The sequence below is a fragment of the Onychostoma macrolepis genome, chromosome 05, assembly GCF_012432095.1.
Source record: "Onychostoma macrolepis isolate SWU-2019 chromosome 05, ASM1243209v1, whole genome shotgun sequence".
NCBI classification, from domain to species: Eukaryota; Metazoa; Chordata; class Actinopteri; order Cypriniformes; family Cyprinidae; genus Onychostoma; species Onychostoma macrolepis.
Window position 1 is genome coordinate 39,784,732 of NC_081159.1, and position 13,643 is coordinate 39,798,374.

At 35.6% G+C, this 13,643-nt stretch overlaps 2 protein-coding genes across 3 annotated transcripts in view; both read left to right on the plus strand.

The window, feature by feature from the left end:
- The first annotated feature begins 399 nt into the window (after nucleotides 1-399).
- Nucleotides 400-6,661, plus strand: pheta1 (PH domain containing endocytic trafficking adaptor 1). 2 transcript variants are annotated; one of them, XM_058777471.1, is made up of 3 exons: nucleotides 400-439; nucleotides 1,759-1,859; nucleotides 2,944-6,661. In XM_058777471.1, exon 3 carries the CDS (start codon nucleotides 2,950-2,952, stop codon nucleotides 3,736-3,738), a length of 789 nt encoding a protein of 262 aa, XP_058633454.1. In that variant the 5' UTR covers nucleotides 400-439; nucleotides 1,759-1,859; nucleotides 2,944-2,949; the 3' UTR covers nucleotides 3,739-6,661. The 2 variants fall into 2 exon arrangements, with proteins under 2 accessions (XP_058633454.1, XP_058633455.1); XM_058777472.1 differs by having other exon boundaries at nucleotides 421-439; nucleotides 1,764-1,859.
- A 928-nt stretch (nucleotides 6,662-7,589) lies between these two features.
- The window catches only part of sh2b3 (SH2B adaptor protein 3), a 56,521-nt gene continuing 50,467 nt past the window's right edge, over nucleotides 7,590-13,643 (plus strand). Inside the window, exon 1 of the mRNA XM_058775166.1 lies at nucleotides 7,590-7,666. The gene's annotated coding sequence lies outside the window, so the exon portion shown is untranslated. The remainder of the gene's footprint in view (nucleotides 7,667-13,643) is intronic.

Sequence of the window (13,643 nt, forward strand, 5' to 3'; positions counted from 1 at the left end):
TAGTGTGTTTTTGGATATGTTTCCAATAGGATTTAACACCCCACCAATAGAATCCATCACATACCAGTAGACACCATTATAGTTTCCATTAAAACCAATACAATTTCTATTGTGTTTTGGGCAGGGTTCTATTGGTTTTTTCAGCAGGGTTAGTAGCCTACTACTGCAGTATTTTTGTCAATTATATGACCAAACGTAATTCATATAATCTAAATGGACACATATAATCACGTATCCACTCTTAAACTTCAGTTTCAATATGTGAGAAGAGCGTGAGACTCTTTATAATAACCCATTGTGTGAGTTTATGCACACATGAGCGCGCGCGCAGCTCTGCTGTTACTAGAGAGATTCCTGCAGCGTCACGTGACCGTCAGTCAGGAAAGGAAGAATGAAGGGAGGAAAACTGTCTGCTGGCGTCCAATAACACGCTCAAAAGGCAGGTTAAACATCGATATAATCTCGAGACGACGTACTAGATCTCTTAAACCTTTCTCTTTATGAGTTTCTCTATCTTTGTAACACGGCTTTAGCAGTTATACGCTAGAAACAAGGCTGCATTTGATGGTTTAATAACAAGCGAACTGCTCGAGCTGCGAATCGAGAATGACAAAGACTGTATTATTAAGACACGTTGACTTTTCTCTACACGTTGTACTTATTATGCATGATTTTCTTACTTTACGGGTATAAATGTGTTTGATAATGTTTAATTAGCTTTTAACACCTTCTTGTACGTTGTTAAACCATATTTATGTGCTACAGATCTGACTGCATATATCTGCAGCATTCTGATGCTCACAGTGTATATATGTTTTTAAATGTTTATTTTTGAACGTACGGTGGTATAAAACTGCTGTCTGGATTATTAAAACCTTTGCAGTAGACTCTGTTGGATGGTTGGGTCACTAAAACTGTGTTTTTACCGTGACAGTACCATGGAACAGTATCAGATGGTAATACCATGGTATTTTGACGTATATCATGATGGTGTTTACAAAATCTTGAAACTGTTTCCAAGAACACAATTTTTAATACCACAAAACGTATATGAAACATGATACTACCGTGGTGCTTATTGGTTCCTTTTTTATACATGCAAATAAAAGATAAAAAAAAAAAACCTGCAGTGATCAGATATCAAAGGCTAATACTGTGGTTCTTTGATATGCTGCTGTATCATGACATTTAGATGCAAGAATATTCCTTACTGGAGTACATACCATGGTAAAGTGATAGCATCAGATGGCAGTACCATAGTATATTTTCATGCTTTTCACAGCCATGGAAAGCATGGGAATATCAGGGAATTTTAAAATAAGAGTTTTAGTTGCTTTTAGACTTGGAAAAAGTCATTAATATATTTTATATGAATATTATGTTTTATTAGAATCAGAAAGGGCTTTACTGCTAAGTGTGTTTACACACACACACACAAGGAATTTGTCTTGGTGACAGGTGCTTCCAGTGCAAAGAAAACGTACAGACATGCATAGCTATTATTTGACATACACTAATAATAAAGATGTGTTTTATTTTTACTTTTTTAGATAAAATCTGTCACATGGTTTTGACGCTATGCCTGATTCATGTATAGTTTAGTCACTTCCACAGACTTTTATTTATGCCACTTGTTTTAAGAAAGAGGAATTTGTGTGTTTTAAACCAGGTCAGATGTTTGAAGTAGGATGTTCCGATATATATGACAGCTCAGTCATTGACTTCACTCTGTGTGTGGCTCTTTTTTTTTTTTTTTAGATCAGAAATGGGATGGAGATGTTTGGCAAGTGCTGGTGTTTTGATTGACTGTTGGAAGCAGGCCACACGTGAAGGGTTCACAGAAAAGCTTTGAAAGAAAGGTGAATTTACATCTACACTATGGTTTCAAAGTTTGGGGTTGGTGAGTTTTTTTTTTTTTTTTGGAAGAAATTAATACTTTTATTTAGAAAGTATGTGTTAAATTTATCAAAAGTAACAGTAACATATTTCTAATGTTACTAAAGATTTCTGTTTCAAATAAATGCTTTTGAATCTTTCTATTCTTCAAAGTATCCTAAAATAATTATCTGAAATTATTTGATAACAATAAAAAGTGTTCTTGATTTGTTTCTTGAGCGGCAAGTCAGCATTTTAGAACAATTTCTGAAGGATCATGTGACATTTGAAGACTGGAGTAATAGAGTGCTCAAGGGATGACATATTTTTGTAGGCCGAAACTCGGAAGTCTTTTTTCTTTTATTGGGTTAAATGCCTGAAATAGGTCTGTGGTTAACACAAGTTCATGAAAATGTGTGTGTTTTGATGTTCTGATATAAGTATTTAGGCTTAAAAAATTCTGTTGGGTTTTTGTCAAGGGAACCAGAGAAATGGTAACTTCTAGGTTGGCCAACAAAAATACATCGTCTCCGCAACACTCTGTGGCTGCTGGAAATTCAACTTTGCCATCACAGGAATAAATTACATTTTAAAATGTATTCAAATTGAAAACAGATACTTTAAATTGTAGTAATATTTCATTATTATTATTTTTGATCAAATAAATGGTAATAAACATCCTTTGTAGGCAATTAGATTCAAGATGTTGTAGGAAGTTCAAAAAAAGCTTCAAAAGCCTTGTTTTTAATTTTGTTTTACCTACATATATTTCTACTATTGCATTGCATTTCCTTTAACACTGTTAAGTGTTGACCTAAATGTATTGTTGAATCAGTTTTGTATTGATTCATGGAACTCACAGTTTCAACTCTTTATGCAAATAAAAAATCAATAATAATTATGATTACATATAGAGGAGCTTTTCCTTTAGATTTATTTGTAGACCCAATAAGACAAGTAGAAAAATGTGCATTTGGGTTAAATCAATATTACTAAACCTTCTTGAGATAAATATTATCAGTATGTCTCTAATATTTGCTCTAAATGTATTTGATTTCTGTTTCATAGACCATTATGAAGTTGAACGAGAGGAGTGTGGCGCATTATGCCACATGCAACTCTCCTCCAGACAAGACAGGCTTCCTCTTTAAGAAAGGGGAACGGAACACGGCGTACCACCGCCGCTGGTTTATTCTGAAAGGCAACATGCTGTTCTACTTCGAGGAGAGAGAAAGCCGAGAGCCGATTGGCGTCATCGTCCTGGAAGGCTGTACGGTGGAGCTCTGCGAGTCTGAATCCGAAGAGTTCGCCTTCGCCATTAAATTCGACTGTGTCAAAGCGAAGGCCTACAAGATGGCCGCGGAGAACCAGGCCGCTATGGAATCGTGGGTCAAGGCTCTGTCACGAGCGAGTTTTGACTACATGCGGCTGGTCGTGAAGGAGCTGGAGAGGCAGCTGGAGGAGGTACAAGAAGAAGCCAGATCTTCACAAGCCAAAAGCAAGCCGAAGAAGCACCAGCCGCAAGTGCAAGGAGCAGCAAGCTTCCAACCCGCAACCTTTTCGCTTCAGAACGCCGCCATTACGGGGCCTTCGCAGGAAGGGGTGTCTAGCAGAGAAAATGGGGTGTCTTGGAGTAAACCCACCAGTGTGCCAAACGGTGTCAGCGAGGGCTGTGTCTGGGAAGGGGACTGTAGCGGGAGGGGGGATGTAGTCAAACCACCTCCGGTTCCTCCGCGGAGGAAGACCAACGGTGGGTCACTCGATAGCCCTGTTTCACCCGGCACAGGTTGCTTCTCCAAACTACACAACTGGTACGGCAAAGAGGTGGCTGAACTGAGAATAGAATGGCTGCAGAGCCAGTGAATGAAATCCACAAGAGACTCGAAATATACATCCGCACACAAGACGTGCTTAGTGCAATCTCGGTTAAAGACACAATCGGTCAAATTCATCTAAAAACAAAGAGAGCATTAGAATAATAATCACTCGTCCACTGTTACTGATTTTTTTATTTCGTTAAACAAGACCAAGACAGTTTTTAAAGGAACATTCTGTCATTTACTCACCCTCATGTCTTTCCAAACCTCTCTGGAAAATCTAGTTTAAAACGTTTTTAAATACAGGAAAGTACAGTAAATCTATGACAAAGTAAACAGCAGTATTTACCTACATATATTTTTTCTAAAGCATTTTAAACGAATAGTGCAATATTTTTAAAGCAAGTGCAGTGTTTCTCATTGTTTTAAAAAAAAAATGAAAGTATGCTGAAAATGTACATCTAAGATGTAGATGTGTTTGTTTCTTCATGGGAACAGATTTGGAGAAATGTAGCAATACATCACTTGCTCACCAATGGATCCTCTGCAGTGAATGGGTGCCGTCAGAATGAGAGTCCGAACATCTGATAAAACATCACAATAATCCACACTAACATCTTGTGAAGCTTAAATGTTTGTAAGAAAAAAATGAGTCCATAATCCATAATAATGCTCCCCTGTTGCCCTCTCACATCAAAAGCCACCAATGCATTGTTTTCACTTAATGGTGCTTAATCTGTGCATATTTCTCTCCTGATTTGGACAAGATGAATTTTACTTGTTGATTATTGTGATGTTTTATCAGCTGTTTGGACTCTCATTCTGACGGCACCCATTCACTGCAGAGGTTCCATTGGTGAGCAAGTGATGGAATGCTACATTTTTCCAAATCTGTTTGCACGAACAAACATTTACATCTTGGATGGCCTGAGGGTGAGTAATTTTTAAGCAAATTTTCATGTTTAGATTAACCATTCCTTTAATACAATGAAAAACATTGCATTTCCTTGAACTTTGTTGTAGGTTAACCTAAATGTATCATTGAATCAGTTTTGAATTGATTCATTAGAACACAGTTTAAACCAATGCACAAAAATGAATTATGCAATGTTTGCTACTTAATTGAGATGCTGTTAAAATAATTTTAACATTCCTGTACTTAGCAGTTTGTGCGACAAGGAAGGTTTGAAAAACAAATTTAATGACACAGTCTTTATGAAACTTATTAGCAAAAATAAAATTTGCATTAAATCTTCAATAATCTCAGTAATTACAGTGTTGCATTGTTGAATTAAATATATTTAGCAAAGTCTACAGTGCTCTGTTCCATTTTGAAAAAAATAAATGGACACAGGGTCTGTCCAGGTTAAAAAATGACAAAAAAGCACCATGAAAGTATCATAAAGCTAGTCTAAGTGACTTGTGTGCAAACAGTAGATTTAGGAAAAGCCTAGCATTTGTGTGTTTGCATGTTTCTCGAGGTTTGACGTTATGATGCCAAACATTGGTTCTCACATCTCGTTGACATTGGAAGACATCACTTCCATGATGTGTCTTGATGCACCTTGATGCAAAATTTTTGAGATTCTAAGTGAAAAATAATCATTTAAAATTTGGCACACAAAGATTTATGACTTCAGAATACTTCGATTTGGTGCATAGGTTGTATGGACAACATTTATGGTGCTTTAAGTTATTTTTGGAGCATGACAGTCCCAGTCCCCATTGTTTAAAAAAAAAGAAAAAAAGAAAGAGCATTCTGGATGTTCAGCCAAATGTCGTCTTTTGTGTTCGTGGAAGCAAGAAAGTGATACGTGTTTGGAACGACATGAGACTGAGTAAATGATGATGCTGTTTTCTTTTTCTTTTTCTTTTTGTTTAAACTGTTCCTATAAAATCTCACACTTAGATCATTTGGGGATTTTCCTAGAACCTTGTGTTGAAGTGACTTGCCATTTCCTTCTCATTTGTATTTTTATTATTATTATTTTTTTTAATTGAGGTCTTACTTGCATAACATGAATTTCCTCTTTCACAATATTTGTCTTGATAAAAAGAAAAGCGGTACCAGTTCCGTGTTTTCAGATTCACAGACACTTGAATGTTAAGTATTACAGTGCCAAAGCTGGTCTATGGCAATTTGTAATCATTTTACAATATAAAGTAGCAAAAAAAAAAATATTGCTTAACAGCACAAAAAGTAAGATGTTTCCCAAGATTTTTGGTGGTGTATTTTAGGATATCTACAATCCAACCTGCCAAAAACATAATTGCCAAAATGATTTCTAACTGTAATAGTGTCTCAGACAATGGACTTGTCTAACTAGCCAGCTAACATGTAAACTTACATTGATGGATCTTTTTTCTAAGCAGATCTAATACACAGTTATTCAATTTTAGGTTAAGCTTTGCTTTGCTTAATCATATATTATCATTCTAGCCAATAAGCGTGTTAATGCTTTGCCTTGCCTTTTAAAACTGACCAATTATAGTCATCATACTGTGACCAACATTTAATACGTTAAAGAATATATACAGACAGCTTATTAATGGCTTTTGTAAATGCATTTTAATGGTACAAATTGTGTGCAATCATATAATCATATTTGGGGAGATTTAACCTATAGTGACTCTAAATGGGATACGTGGCTGGCCAACCGCAGTGCCTTCAGATTTCATCTAAAACACTGTGTTAGATTCCACAATGCCAATACAAAAACACCAGCAAATAAGAGATGAATGTGGATTAACAGCTTGTGTATTAACCAGGTACTGATAGTAAAATGACAACAACTGCAATAAAGTTCACTTGTTGCTGAAAAGGTTGTATTGCAATAACCAGATCCGAATGTTTGGTCAAAACAGGCCTTGAAAATTACATTGTATAGAATATTAAATTTGAAGGAAACAAGAATGTACGTTTAATGTTTTCAAATGAGTCAAATAAAGATGAGCGTCCTCATAAAATATGTATAACGTTTTTTGTTTTTTTTTAATCAAAATGTGAAGACCCACAATCTCACCACAAGATGGCTCAGCATTACTGTGTGTTGAAGGTTTCATTCACAGATCCCGTGTCATTGCATTAGTTAGAAATCTCCATGTATGGAGAAACTCACTGTAGTCAAATTTCTTTAATATGTTGTGATGTGCATAATAAAAAATAAATCATGAAACGTACACTTTCACATTATGCTCATCATGACCTTTTTTCAAGGACACGAAAGTAAACATTAAGGTTTGAGTGGATTGTACCACTGTGGAGAATTTTTTTTTTCTACGCTGAAGATTTCATAAATTTTCCGTCTAATTTCATACTATCTCACAGCTAGTAACACGCTTTTAATGGACATCACACATTTGATGACGGAAACTACAAAATCTATCACGTGAAGCCACGAAGTAAATACTGAACTTGAAGCTGTTTTTAAAATAAAAGTCTCAGAGCGCTACATTAAATCTAGATATGACAAATAGTTAAAGTAGCATCCGTTGATGTTAAATACTATGCTTCCAACTATTGTAAACATTTATTGTTTATAATTTACAATTATTATGCGTGCAATTTGTATGACCTAATAGTAATTGGTGGACTTTTCACATTTAAGTGAACGGCAAAAAGCTATATTACACACACACATATATATATATATATATATATATATATATATATATATATATATATATATATAATTACACAATTTTCTTTTTTTTTTATATCTCTATATCATGTATAGAGATAATAATAATTAACAAGGTTACAGACACTACTTGACTCGATTCTCACACGAAATGGGGCTTTTATTTTGCCGGAAGCTCAAATGTCTCGCCACATCAAGGATTTTTCGTCGCTTGTTGTCGCTGTGTCCATGGAAAGTTTTTTTTTTTTTTTTTTCCTTCCTGAAAGTTTACGCAGGGCTGTTGTTGCGCGCATCCAACATGACAGAGAGGGTAACGGACATCACGGCTGGCAGGCAAGTCATGTTTAATATTTATCACGGCTCTCTCTGGCAGCGTGTAAATGTGTTTAACAGGATTCAGCAAAAGGTTAACTGTGAGTGACATATAATCCCGACTCTTTCGGTCAGAAGTTTCTTGGTGAGCGCAGATAACACAGAACGTGAGAGTTTGGGTCGAGAGAGGGGGTCTCCCGTCTCTGCTCTCCGGCAGTTATGACACCGCAGTAATTATTATGAAAGTTGGGCTTGTGCATTCATAGTTTTGTGTAACTCATATATTGAGTGTTAAGGTTATGCGCTGCTGCCTTCCCTCGCGAAGTTATAATGAACTTGACTCGCGAGGGGCAGAAGAAAGTTTAAAGGGAACACGCAGTTTCTCAGCGCGCGTCTGGCTCGGTCCGAAAGATACGTGAATTACGTACGGTTTCTTAGAATTTGCGTCATTTCGAATAGGCGATTAAAGAAAGCATGGCAAAATTATTTTAATAATTAAAAAAATAAATAAACTGCACGTGCTCATGAGTTCACGCCCGCTTAGAAGTTTCTTAATGGGATCTATTTAATTTTTTTTGTTGTTGTTGCACACCATATACTTTATTATTATTATTAATATTATTTATAATAATGTAAAGCGAGCTTATTTACATACTCATGCGAAATTGACTCGTGAACATGTGTATGCATGACTTTATGCAGATGTGCTTTTTATGCGACTGGAAACGCTGCTTTTACTCAAGTTTATGATATTTTAAAATAATAATAAATATTAATATGGCAAGCTTATTTGCATACACATTAAATGGGCTCGTGCACGTTTATGCAAATATGTTTAAATGTGCTTTTCATTGTCTGTATCAGGCTACTGCTTTTATTTCAGTTTATGATGTATTTTTATTTTTATTATTAATATGAGATGCACTCAATTGCATGCACATGTGAAATGGGCTCGTGAACATGTGTATGCAAATGAGTTCACACCAGATATGATTTCATCATCTGGGCCTCTGGATCAGTTTGTGATGTTTATTTCAGGCAGATGTTATGGCTTCACAGCTGGAATACAAATCGTAAATTGATAAGTACTTACGTAGCATCTACTGTGTGTAAACTCTTCTTAGTTTATGTCGTTTGACCTGAGAGTGTAAATTTTACTTCTTTTTGTAAACAGACATTAGGATACATAAATGTTCTTGCAGTCGTGAAATGTTGCTATGTAATAAATTAGCAAATAATTTGTTACACAGAGTGTGTGTGTGTGTGTGTGTGTGTGTGTGTGCGTTTTGTGAAAAGTCAGGACATAGATTTGTATAATAACAAAGGTATGACACAGGTATTACAAGGTGAAGGTGACATCTCAGGACATTGACCCATGTCCCCACTTTTCAAAACGCTTATAAATCACTCAGAATTAAGTTTTTTTCAAAAAAGTTGAAATGCACAGTCTCCTGTAAGGGGTAGGTTTAGGTGTAGGGTTGGTGTAGGGCAATAGCACATACAGTAAGTACACTATAAAAACCATTGCGCCTATGGAATGTCCCCACTTTTCACAAAAACGAACATATGTGTGTGTGTGTGTGTATATATGTATGTGTGTGTGTGTGTGTGTATATATATGTGTGTGTGTGTGTGTGTATGTATTTGTGTGTGTATATATATGTGTGCGTGTGTGTGTGTGTGTGTGTGTATATATATATATATATATATATATATATATATATATAATTTGTGTGTTTTGAATGTTCATTATATATTAACAAGGTCAGTTTGAACTATCACTTCTATTAACTGTACAGTCAAGAAAACAATGCAAATAATATCATATGAATAGTATTTATCGCTCATGACCAGCTAATCCATGTCTAAATAAACAAATAAAAATCACATAACCAAACCTTTACCTTTGACTAAACGGCTGGTACATATCGCAGCTTATTCTGCAAACACCTACTTAGACAGGAAGTGTGTATAAAGTGACCCACCACATTTTGTTTAGAGTCAGGTTCATGAGATATTAATAGATTAGATTATACCACAATAATCAAAACAAAACAAACTTTGGCAAATACATTGATTAGTTGTACCTTGTAAACCTGAAAACAAATCTTGTTACTACTACCGGAAGTTGTGTAAAATAGGCCGAGAAAGTGCAATCGAGAACTAATTCTGATGCAAAATTTAATTATGTGTTTAATTAGCTGATTATTATGTAATTTAACAATTATTTATTTATTTATTTTTTTTCATTCTATTGGCATGATCAGTTAACGTTTTACCACACCTGGCCTGTAAATTGCAGAAAATGTTAGTAACAGCCCACAAAACTATTTTGCATATATTCGTGTCCTTTTAACAATAGAGCCATTTAGCTTCCTTAAAAATACCTTTTTTTGTGTGTCAAGCAGCAGATAAACAAAAAAAACCATGCACTGTCGTATTTTCTAATGGTTATTTAAAATGATACACTCATTTGGACTTTGGCAAGTGTTACATTTGAACCCTGTGTGATATTTCTAACATGCATCAGTACAGTTTCAGTGTTTTGTGTCTCTGTACGTTGGGTGTATACGACCTTAACCTTCTTAGATCTTTCGAATGTACAGCCGAGTACAGAGAAGTGCTGATGCCACATGTTCACATATAGAATAGGGGATTCCGTTGCATCATGTGTTCATCACGGGCTGTAAGAATCCCCTCGTTCCCACACTCTCTGGCCCCTCGACTCCCACCCATAGGGAAACAGTGTGTCGCGATGTGACTCTGTGATATGGTCGAAGGAGCCTTAAATGCTCAGAGTAGCGCTTTTCTTTTGTGTGTGTGTGTGCGTGTACACGCATTTGTGTACATGCACTTCCTTTTGATCAACCTCCTCAGGCTGTGCAGCCTCATAAAAGGGCGCAAAGCCTCAGTTTATGCACGTTTTCTGCCCTCTTATTTGGTTTTTTTGTGCGTGCTGGTGTCAGGGAGAGAAAGAACTGCTATTGAATGGGCTTGTGCCAGCAGGAGAGAAAATTACAAGGTAGCTTTGTATCATGTTTGCAGTCGAGTCAAGAATGCTGTCATTGTGTGTTTGGAGACGCTGAATGTTTGTCTAGCAGATGCACAGACATCGTTGAGTGCCACTGAGGTGTTGTAATGTGTTTTTGCTCATTTGAAGGCACACTTTGGAATGTCTCCCACTAAGTGCGTATAATAAGTGCTCTGTGCTAAAGCAAGCATCACTAATGCTGTTGCTCACATTTAGAGTTAGGGGTGTGTTTATGATAGTTTGTGCTACGGACCTCAAATCAGTTCTAAAAATCAGAATTATGACTTTTACATGGAGGATGATGAACCCGCTTTGAAGCCATATTTGATTATTTATGAACCAGGGGCTGGCTTTATGAAAATAATCTCAGACCAGTGAGATTAAAAGATTGATGAAAAGATTGAATATTTGGTAATATTATAGTATAATGAGAAATTGGTAAGCATTTTTTGTTGGTCAGTGTTTTTTAACCAGAAACAGTAACAATGTGGGAGAAAAAAAAAAAAGATCAGTTTTTGCAGGGTTGTAGCAAAGTCAGTCATTTTTATTCCAATCCTCCCTGGGTCAAAATGACCAGAGATTAACGTATTTCTTGAAATAAATTTTAATTAGAAATCGTAAGAATGATTCGAGTGCCTTTTTTGGGAAATTCTTGAATAAGTTTACAAATATTTTGTTAAAAACATCTTTTTTTTTAATTAAGAAGAAAATGACAGGCATTAGTGGCATCTGATTGATGGCCATTTTTGCGGAAGATTCTGAAAAAACTTAATGAAAAACACTTAAAAATCTAATTTTTGCACTGCCTGTAATAATCATAATAAACATGCATATTATAGTCGTTGCAACTGGCTTTGTGGGAGTTCAACACTTGGACTTGCTGTGTTGTGTTGTTGTTGTTGTTTTTTTGTTTTTTTTTTGCGAGACAAGTTGGAAGTTATCTTAATGGGATAATGTATGGTGATTTTTAAGAACATTGTTTTTTTTTTTTTTTTCAGGAGTTTAAATTCTTCAAGTTTTGTCTTTAGAACAACCGAACAAAAAAAGCTAAAAACGTTCTTAATTTATTTTTTTTTGAATACAATATATGCTTCATTCTAAAGTTAGAAAACAAGCTAATATAGAGGGTTTTTTTTCCATTCTTAAGGATGTTTTGTGAATCTGGCCCCAGAATATCATAGAGGTTTTTGGGCTGTTTTGATTTGGGCCAGAAAACCCTAGTAACCACCTGCAAACACCCTAGCATTGTGAATGTGATTTTTGCACGGGCAAAAGTCACTTGTATTTTATTAAAAATTGTAAAATGTTTGTTTATATTTAACTACCCTGACAAAAATGAAAAAAAATAAAAAATAAAAAATTAATCTTTTCTATGTTTCCAAGCATAATGTGTGTGAGAATGCATGCTGGTGAAATGGTGGGCATAAACAATGTCTGGACAGTTTGGCCAGTTAGGTCACCGGAAATGTGACGTGAACGCACACGCAATGGAGGCAAAGGGAAAACAATCCCAAGAGCCCCTTCTTTTTCATATCCTGCTGCTCTGGCTGTTTGCAAACCATTCCTCCCATGTTGACTTCTTTAATTTAAATAAATAATAATAATTGAATTGCTTGCATGGTATGCTGATGAATTAATGAAATTTATCATAATTAATTACATATATCAATATTGTGATGTGAAAAATCCCAGTTTTTATTTTAATCCCCAACTTTATTGTGGCAAAGAAAAGTAAATTATAGAAGGCATATAAAAAGTGCGTCTTTTAATTTAATGTATTGTTTGTTTTATTTAAAATCATTGAACATAAGCTTAAAGCTACAGTATGTAACATTGACCGTCAGCGGTTGAAATGAGTACAGCAATCTAGATTCAAACTATTGGAGAAAGTTTTTCTTCCACTCCCTCCTCCTCAGACTTGATGCTTGTGTGGGTTGCCAGATTGAGGATGTGCAACAGGAATGATCATAACTGACAATGGAAGCTGACAAGCTTTACACTGTAAGTTGATGATTTGATTTTTCTGCATTTTAATATGCCTCTGAGTGCTTTTTAGATGGATGCCGAGGCTTTTTAGGTTGGGTAAAATATGTAATCTCTGACCCAGTTCATTTATTGACTTCCACGGCTGTAATATGATGTGTTTTCTGCCAACTGACCAACCCAGGGTGTCCTAAAATCCTGCTGGGTACATTGGCAGTGGGCGGAATCACACAGATCAAAACAAAAACAGACATTCTGACACGGCATACACATTTCAAAGTAGAATAACTGACATTGTTTTTCGGAGAAACAAGTATATGAACTTAGCATATTTCCTAAATATCTGCAAATATATTATGATATTTTTATGCTTTACTACAGTCTAAAAATTACATACAGCTTCTTTAACTCTGGCTTTCAGTCCCTTAGTGATCCATTTAACAGTCAGGTTTGTTGGTCTGGCCAAGGTAGACCTTTAACACTTGTATTGTTTGCGCATCTTTGCCTCGCTGTTTTTCAGCATCTCACTTAAACGTAGGTAACTTAGAAAAATGTGTCTCGCTCTTTCATTCGTTTGTTTTCATTTACAGAAATGTGGCTGCGCCTGATAAATTTGGCAAGGTTAGTTGCACGCGCACTTCCAAAACAAATGGTGGAACTTCAAACACGAATTGCTCTGATGGTGAGATTAGGAAGGGATACGTGTTATTACATACAAATGAAGGGGTGTTATTAGTTGTGTAAATGATTTAGTGTGATATATTTTTTTTTTTTTTAATAATTAATTGCACAAAATTACTGGAAGCCCAATTGTCTTGTCCTGTGATATTGACCCCACCTCAACGACTTATTTAAGTTTTGCTTTAACTACCAGACCTGTCACGCCTAAAACCTTGAAGTCAAAGTTCATATCTGCTTGTGAATAGTATGTGTGTGTGTGTGTGTGTGTGTGTGTGTGTGTATATAAGAAAGTGGTCACTAAGG

Bases quoted from the DNA above. Each gene is read 5' to 3' on its own strand.
- pheta1 (XM_058777471.1), top strand. From the start codon at position 2,950: ATGAAGTTGAACGAGAGGAGTGTGGCGCATTATGCCACATGCAACTCT.